Source organism: Coffea arabica, chromosome 8e (assembly GCF_036785885.1).
Source record: "Coffea arabica cultivar ET-39 chromosome 8e, Coffea Arabica ET-39 HiFi, whole genome shotgun sequence".
In the NCBI taxonomy this organism is placed as follows: Eukaryota; Viridiplantae; Streptophyta; class Magnoliopsida; order Gentianales; family Rubiaceae; genus Coffea; species Coffea arabica.
Window position 1 is genome coordinate 45,488,226 of NC_092324.1, and position 9,800 is coordinate 45,498,025.

At 33.5% G+C, this 9,800-nt stretch overlaps 1 protein-coding gene across 1 annotated transcript; it reads right to left on the minus strand.

The window, feature by feature from the left end:
- Positions 1-270: 270 nt before the first annotated feature.
- LOC113702703 (protein NRT1/ PTR FAMILY 1.1-like) lies at positions 271-4,099 on the minus strand. Its single transcript, XM_027223831.2, has 4 exons — positions 3,808-4,099; positions 3,290-3,507; positions 1,521-2,062; positions 271-1,335 (listed from the first exon to the last, which is right to left on the minus strand). The coding sequence occupies exons 1-4, from the start codon at positions 3,905-3,907 to the stop codon at positions 456-458; spliced, it is 1,740 nt and encodes a 579-aa protein (XP_027079632.1). The 5' UTR covers positions 3,908-4,099; the 3' UTR covers positions 271-455.
- Between the last annotated feature and the right edge of the window lie 5,701 nt (positions 4,100-9,800).

The window sequence follows — 9,800 nt, forward strand, 5'->3', positions numbered from 1 at the left end:
GACGGAATTGGATGAATGCCACATCATCTAAATTTGAATTTAAACATCAAATTTTGTATATGTGACATGCATCTAAACCCGCTAATGTATACACTATCAGTGTATAAAAAATTTACCCATAAATTTAATGACGTAATATTAGATTCTCAAATTTTTGAATGTAAAGAGGTACATTTAGGTGTTTACCTCAAGACTAACAAGTTAAACTAATGTAAGTTGATCCTCCCTAAAAGTTGGAAGGCACATTAGCTGCACAAGTGGAAGCCAGTATAGTTGTACTATGGTGCACTTGTGTCATGTATTCTAATGTAACATGACATGGATCTAGTAGTTCTGATCATTGTTAGTCATCTCATATATAGAGGATACATATGCAATTACTAGTACTGACATTGTATTAGCTCCTATGCAGCTTTTACATCACTAAGAGGAAACTGAGATTTCTCCTATTGCAACTAAACTTGTTCATCAGACTCAACTTCTTCATCAGAAGCCTTGCCTTCCTCAGCCCTACAAGGACCATAAGCCCAACAGCAAATCAGGAAATACAGCATATTTACCATACTTAGTCCAGCCAGAACGCAGAAGTAGTAATCATAGTGACCCTTGTTAATGTTGGTAGAAATCCAACTTTCTTGGCCTCCTTTTTTCGTCAAATCATCAATACTGTTCATTAGGAAACTTGCTAGCAAACTTGCCACGGACATGCCAGCTCCACTTAGGTTAGAAGCCATACTTGACATGCTCCTGGGAAACTCTGAAATGTAGAACTCATTTTGTGCGATCGCATTTAAACCCTCTGCAAGTCCCATCAAGCAATATTGAGGCAGAAGCCACAGTGCCGACATATCCACCATCGCCTCTGGATCATCTGAAACTCCTTGCTTAATCGCAAGACTGCGGCGGATATACTCCACAGCTGCTGTTACTATCATACATAGAGAAGAGAGGAAAATTCCTGTTCCCATTCTCTGTCTTGCATTCACATAAACAGGTTTGCCTTTAATTCTTGATGCTAGGGGAAGAAGTACTTGATCATAAAGAGCAACCCAGAGGATCAAAGAACTGACTGCAAAAATGCCAAAAGAACCTGCTGGAATTTCAAAATTTCCAGTGATCCTGCGATTCATGGAGCTTGCTTGAAGTATTGAAAACGAGTTCTGGCTGATATTAATGAATGTCACCATTCCTGTTGACCATATAGGGATCACCTTAAGTATAGCTTTCAGATCCTCCACCTGATCTACGGTGCAAAGACTCCAGGGGTCCTTAGCCCTTCCATCTGCAGTCAAATCTTTCTGAGGATCTCTAATGATGCACGCTTTATTAAGAAACCTGGAGATGACATTTAGGGAGTAAGTATCAACCATGGAAGCTTATTATTGAATCTTCATACACGCATTAAACAACAAATCTTCACATTTAGTGGGTAAAAAAAACTGGTAAAAAGCTTTGAAAAATGGCATGAAACAGAGAGAAAATTAGGGATAAAGGAGATATTGTGATGCAAATTATCTGACCTCATTTTCTCACTAGGAAAAACCAGTGCGGAACCATTCTTCTGAAGGAACATGTTTGTGCTATTTAACTTCAGGGCACTATTTTTATAAGACGATACAATCACTTTAATCGGTTCAGTGAGTAAGCTTGCTTTAGCCTTCACCTTGACATAAAAGGGAGTGGCAAGAAAAAAAGACAGAGCTGCAAAGAGCATCACCACCACAGAAACTCCAAAACCAAACTGCCAGCCCATGTTTTCTTGAATGTACACCATACAGGTCAAAGCAATGAGAACAGAGAACGTGTATGAAGCATAATACCAGCTAAGATATCTCCCTGACACGCCTACACTTTTGCAGCCATCTCCTTTTTCCAATTGATCTGCCCCAAAGGCTAAGGAAGAAGACCTGATGCCCCCAGCTCCAGTGGAAATGAGTGCAAAGGATGTGAATAGCAGTAAGAGTTGGAAAGATGTTGTAGAGTCACAACTGTTGTTAGATTCCATACATGGAGGAGGTGTTGCTTGTGGAATCATAGTTGTTAACCATAATAGAATCATCCCCTTCAGAATATAAGTCTTATCTCAAAATTTCATTGAAACTATTTAATGACAGTCTAATAATCAAACAACACAATTTGGCTTTTTTGTATCAATAACAAATTGATTTTCGATTGGGCATCAGCTGATCTGGGAGGAGTTATCAACAAATTGATCTTTGACTTATATCATGCTAAAAAGTAATATGTCTATGCAAAAAGTTAGAAATTAATGAAACTTTCTCTATCATCAAAGGACACAGTCATTGGCATCCTAATTCAAGTTTCTAGCAAACCTAGAAATCAACCTAGCTAGATATTCAACTCTAGTTGAGTAAGTGAAGCTGGATTTGAAAATCAAATTCCTCCAAAACAGAGGTCCTCTTCGGTGCCTAAGACCATTGGCAATTCTCACTAACAGTAACAGAATGAGGTTCTAGATTATTGCATCTGATCTTTTCAATTTTTAAGAGAGCCAGAGCTATAATTCTGGAAAATTTCCTCAAGCCAAACAAGTTCTGTACTTATCTCTTGACATGAATAGTGAATTCTGGTCAACAGCTAGTTCCTGAGTGTGATAACGTAACTGGTCCCAAGTGACCTCAGTCATGTATATGAAAATTCTAATCCACGGAAATCATAGATTCCCTTGAGGATGAACAAAAGGAGATGTAGTATTCTGACTCCACCTTTCCAAATAGTGGAGGTACTTAAGAACTCTTAGAGGTCCATAGATGTTACTGCAAGGGAATTTTGATCCTGACAAGTTAGTTACCTCTATTCCCAAGAGAAAAAGGTTTATGATTACATATTACTCAAAAGGCAACAAAAGTACTTGCTAATAAATAATAAAATACTTCAAAATCAAAGGTGCTTGATGTTGACAACCAAATTGCCAGTAAAACCCCTGTTACGTAAGGAAAATGACATCTTAATTAAAGTCAATTATATATTAACTTTCTAGTTATTATATAGTAACTTTCTAGTAATTAATAATTTAATTGAGGCACTAGACAACAACAAGCACTCAAAGAGAAGACATACTAGACCTTGCTAGAACACGGAAAATCATATCAAAATATTGAGATTGCTATAGAATTAAAACCTGCATAACTGATAATACTCATCTTCCTTTTTGATTTCCTAATTTTGGCTTAGAAATTAAAAGACATGACCAAGATATTGAAACAGGAAGGAGTAATGTTTACAAGTTCGAAAGCTGGGAAATTAATTAATAGTACCAAATATTTACCAGGAGGCTAACAACAGATCCAAATCCGATCATATGAAAACGGCCCACGTAAGAATCTGCAATGATGGCTCCAAGAATCGGCAGGAAGTTAGTAGCTGCTGACCAATAAAAGAGTACATTGGATGCAGCGGTCATCTCCATATGATATTGCCTCATCAGATACAGAGTCATGTTAGGAGTTAAACCAAAACTTGCCACCCTCTCAAGCATCCCATTTGCTGCAAAGCAGAGTGACAAAAGCAAGGAACACAGTCACTTAAAACTGCAGGCAATCTTCAAGAATTCATAATCCATTTCCATGCCGGCCAAAGAATCCATAAAACAATAATCAAATACTGATTCTTTGCTAGTAACAAAGACCAGTAACAGATGAGTTGTACCATTCAGTTTCTTTTAATCAAGTAAATGATGATTGATGGATGGCATGGTTCTTGAAACGATGCTGGATTTTCCCATTAAAACTTTATAGGCAAATTAATTCATCCAGTTCACTAAGAGATAGTGTGTGTTTTTCATACCTATGATGAATGGCATGGTTCTGACACCACCCCTTGGTGAAGTCTTCAAGAGGGGCTCTTTAATCGTATCTTTCTTTTCATCTACTGATGAGCTCTCCATTTTCTGTGCTTCTCCTGTGAATCTGTGTCAATATATCTCTTACTTCATTCTTGGGGCAGAAACAAGCGCAAAGCTCTGATTATATACTAGCAATCATAGACTGTGGTGATGGAAAGAGACCCCTTGTCTCAATCGCGATAAGCCAATACTGAAAAGCGTAGGTAAGTCCGAGCAATTTGGTGTTGTTGATGTATACTTCTTTCAAAATTTAGGGTGCCTAATAAACGCTTTGATTGTAGGTCGTGATTCAAATTCCACTCGTAGGTAGGTGTCAGAGCATCCCTTTGATTTGTAACTGTTAAATCTTTATACAGTCTTTTTAGATTCTCTCTAGGATAAATTAATTTATAAAAATTCCATCTTTATCCCAAAAAAAATAATAGAGGCGATTTTACTTCCACATTGAGTTTGTGTACATAATTAAAATCTATCCGTAAACAAATGTTATATAAGTGTACACTAAATATGTAGTGAAAAAATACAATGACGACAATACAAAAACTTCAATCCTAATTGACCCAAGTCTTGAAAGCTAATTTGGATTATGATCTAATGTTTTTGAAGTTTCCAATTTGTGAATCCATCTATAAAAAATAACTCTAAATCACAATATTGCTAAATGATGAATACAAATATCGAAATTTCTAAAATTTAGGAGATGGATTATCCATTAGTTTATTATCCATTTTTACCACTAATTTGAACTATTTGCATTAAAGTCATTACCATGCTAGTAATTTTTTTCTTCTTTTTTTTTTTGTAAGTGGGAGATTTTTTATTTAGGACCTACTATTTACGATCTCTTCTATCTTACCATTCAACCCAACCCACACCCATTACTATGTTACAATGAAAACAAAAAAATTTAAAAAAAAAGTTTATCACCCATTACATAAGCATTCACCATCAAGGAAGATGAAATATGTTTTCAAAGACTTTGAATATTTATTCCTTAAACTTTTTAGTAACACTGTGCATTGCCGTATACCTTTTGACATCTAACAATTTGCTTTTGTTTTTGGAGATATTTTCAGAAACCTCCCTTGAGATTTCTGACAATTTCACTCGGATCATTTTAAGTTTAAAAAATTACACCTACCTCCCTTGGCATAGTAAAATACCTATAATGTCCTCCACTTTGTAGACAATTTTAAATTTAAGGCAATAAATTTACAAAATCCAAAAAAAATTCTATTTTTCTATTTCTTATCTATTTTTACTCCTCTCTTTTCTAATTAATATAACTTCTTTTTATTATCTTCAATTTTGTGGACATTAGCAAATTGAAATTTACAAAAGCAATAGAGAGAGTAGATTATGTATCAAATTAGAAGGAAATGAAGAGACTCGTAGTCATAAAGAAATAAATAATGAAATTGATGATTAAAATAGGAAGAAGAACTAAAGATGTAAAATTTGTCATATTTTGCTTATTGTCAAGAAATACTTTTATAAAATGTCAATAATTACATAAGAATTTCTTTCATTGGATTAGATTTTTTAATTATGATTTTATTATGGAGGTAGAATTAATTCTCTATTTTTGAGATATTAATATTTTTAAGGCCATAGGAGGGTTGTAATGACAGTTTTAGATCAAATTATTTTGTATTGAAAAGGTATTTGAGTATTGATATTTAATTTTTGGTACAACTAGTTGTCAATGGGGTTTGTGTGTATGTGTATTTTTCTTTTCTTTCTTTTTTGGTGGTAAGTATTGATATTTTATATGCAATTTAGGAGTTTTTGAATGAGTACTTGATTTTAGAAGTTATACTTGAATGGTTGTTAGGGATTAAACTTGTTGATTTATGCAAAGTGTGAAAAAAAAATGATTAAGTATACTATATTTTTCTTTCTTAGTTTTGTACAAAAGGGTAATTTAGGATTTTTGTGAAAAAATCTACCTTGTTGGACCTACATTATTAAGAAACATAAAAAATATGGGAGGTATATATAATTTTTAAAATCTGAGGGGAACTCTTTATAATTATTAAAAATCTCAGGGGAAGTTTGTGGAATTTTCCCGTGTTTTTGCATCAATATTATCCCTTTTGCAGGTGATGCACGCTATTGCTGTACTATTATATAGAATATCCTTTTCCTTGTGGAAAGGATATCTATTTTAAAACATACAAACAAATAAGAAATTGGTCTACAAAGATTTGCTTGATTATTTACCAATTCAGTTTGCAGCTGGGGTCAAAAAAAAAAAGAGAAAAGAAAAGAAAAGAGAGAGAATAAAAGAGCAAGACAAATAAATAAACAAAGAGCTTCGGGGAAAGAGAAGTTGGTAGTCTCACTCGGGGGAAACAACAATAAATATGGGCGGCGTTGGATGATGGGAGGATGCGAGCTGACCGATACTCTTCGGGACAGGTGGAGACAGCATCTTGTGGACGCGGGGGCTAACATAACATTTTCTGGACGTGGCAAACGAGGAACAGGCAAAGCTATCTACGCTAGTGATTTTTTTATACGCTAGTCTAAACACCTGTGCTATGTGCTACGCACTAGGGATGTACGCGAGTCGAGCTACTCGCGAGTAGCTCGGTCAATGACTCGGCTCGAACTCGGGTTGACCGAGTTCGAGCCGAGTTTCGAGTAGCTCGAATGAAAATCGAGTCGAGTTTCGAGTCGAAATAGCCCAGCTCGAGTCGAGTCGAGTAGCTCGACGAGTCGGAGTTATTTAAATAATATATTTATAATTTAAATAATATATATGTATTATAATTATAAAATGACCATTATGGGTATAAGTTATATGAAATTTACAATATATCCTTCTTTATAATAAAATCCTATAATGGCAAAAAAGTAATAACATAATTGTAAAAAGACCTAAAATGAAAAAAATTTTCGAGCCTCGAGCCTAAAGGAAATTTTTCGAGTCGAGTCTCGAGTATCAATTTTTTGGGCTCGCTCGAGCTCGAGCTTTGGTGTATATGAGTCGAGTCGAGCTCGAGCTTTGGTGTATATGAGTCGAGTCGAGCTCGAGTATAGCAATACTCGAGCTCGATTCGGCTCGATTACACCCCTACTACGCACAATGAATTGTATTTTTGGAATAAATTATAATTGAAGAAGGAATTTAAAAAGAGTGAAAAACTTATGTAATTGCTCGTACCATTTAGGGCACATCAAAATATAGTTAAAAAATAAAATTTTGTAGCAATAGTTAAAGTATGATAAAAATATTTCCATTATTTATAAACTACCACTTTTGATGGAAGTTGGATCTCGAAAAAAAGTAGAAATGTATGTCACAAACTGAGCGATATAAGGGTCCAATTAAATGTAATTGAATATGTAATTTGATAAGTAAATGAAATACTTACAAACATTTTGTATTCAATTTGATAATCTTCTATGAAGTTGTGAACATTTTTCATACTAATCAACTCTAAGTACGAACACCAATAATGGAGGATTAATTATTTCTATTGAATTCTATGGAGTTCGTACTATAAATGAGAATGCACGATTTTTGCATGAATTAATGTGTTGGTCTGAACAATGTACTTCCATTTTCCTGAGAATTGAGAGCATACTGAATTCAGAATTATCATTTTTTTTAAGAAAGTTTATAAATAATATTACATAAAAATATGTACGTATAAATAATTTATACCTTTCTCTTTAAATCTCTAAGAGAAAAAGTATCACAACGAAATATGAATTGTGCATGCCTGTCTTGAAGATCTAGATTTAGATTACCACTAGAATCTCTAACTTCTATGTTAACATTGTATCTGTTAAGAAAAAAAAGTGGTGTACGATATAGAAAATTATATTAAAATTAAAGATATATGAAAAAAATTCCCTGACAATAGTGCCAATTACATTATTTAGATAGATACACACCATTTTTGCAAAATGAGATTGATATGGTTGTTCATAATTTTTGCATAACTCATCAAACATATTGTCTATGTTAATGCTTTAAATGTAAATAAGTATTCAAAAATATTTAACCTTGTAGGCGGGTATGTTCCATGATAAAATTAAGTCGAGGGCTAAGATTGGTTACCGCAAGGAAGTTGAAAAAGATGATAGATTCCTATTTTTGTTTACGAAAATGACAAATGAACATATGGGATAAGTAGTAATGAGAATAGATGATAGATGCCAAGGAACTATTATGACGAATGGATAGATGGGATAAGTAATGGGAAGAAATGATAGATACTGATGAAATATTGTGTTTTTTGCCCTTTTCTTTTTTTGTCGAAACAATGAACTATTGTGGTTGAAGGATACTATGTTTTTATCTATTACTATGGTTTTGAAAAAGTCTTAAATGAATGAAATTCACATTTTATGAATGTTAATGGGAAACGTGTTGAGTTCAATAATGAAAACGTTCCTAATTATGATCTTGGAGAAGTCTTAATTGGAGTGAAACTTGCATTTGACATATGCCAATGGGGAATGTGTTGAGTTTAAAGATGGAAATGTGGTGGTGATTTGAAAGACATGCACACTAATGACTTAAAAATGGTGCAGAACATGCATATACTAATGAGACATTTCAATTTTAAAGGATAATGTTCACATGATAGAAATAATTTTGAAAAATAACTAAATATCAATAGTACATGCGGCAGGAGTTGAGAGGAATGTATTTTATAGAATAAATTAAATGTGAAATGCTAGACAAAAAGAATTGGGACAGAGAAGGTGCGTGGAGGTTGTTTGTTGAAAACCTCTTCTCAAATTTATATAGATATATATATTTTCCTTATTATCTTTACAATATATAATACCACAGGTGAGAGAACCATTGTGTGGTGTAAACACACAATATTATTCTTTGAAGTTTTTATTTTACCTTTAATTATAGGGGTAAAATATCTTTGCAGTATATAATGCCAGAGGACTATTGTATAGTGTAAACACACAGTATCATTTTTAAAATTTTCTATTTTATCCTTAATTATAAGGGCCAAATAGTCCCAGTTTATTGCAAGATAACCACACACTTACAGCGTAGTTTCCAACTCCCACGTTTATGTATTCCACTCATCTTCCTTTTTAACATATCTAGTCTAAGCGGGAATGGGGAGCTTTTCAATCGAATTCTGATTGCTGACGTGGCCCGCTTGCATTGGTTGATTGGTGGTTGTCCGCTCGTGTGAATTTGGTCGTCCGCTTCTTGTGTGAATTTGCTGGCCTGCCGATTGTTTCTTTCTTTCCATTCCCACGCCTGAATTCTTTCGTTTTTTTAACATATCTCAAACGTTTAACAATTCTTTTGGATTTTGTTTCTTTTTTTTTTGCTCAGCCGTTTTGTAATACTTTTTCCCAATTAATTTTTCGTTATCTAATCAATTGTTTCATTTTTTATTACCTAACACATAACATTTAGCTTTCAACTTCATACAATTATTAGCATTTTTTTGTGGTTTCCAAATAAATGACAATTAATTATCAAATCCTTGTAATTGACACATACTAATTATTATTAACACGTTTTTTTTCCAACTTCATACAATTATTAGCTTTTTTTTTGGTTTCCAAATAAATGACAATTAATTAACAAATCCTTGTAATTGACACATATTAATTATTATTAACACGTTTTTTTTTCTGAATATAAGAGGGGGAGGCATTCGCCTATTATTATCAAATTTTCATTACAACTTTATATGTGATAAATTTAATTATGCCCAGTAAGTTTATATGTAAGTCAATTTTAAAGGTTTATTTTTAGATGAAAAAAGGGACAAACACTTAACTCAACTCATTACTCTTGTCTTCTTTGCTTTTGGCGGGCTTAATAGTTAATTGTTTCATAATTAACTACTCTTATAAAGTAACACCCTTTATTACCAGGTCTTTGCAACGGACAAATTTTGTTTGTTTAGTTTGGCTGCATCGGTTCTCGATTTCT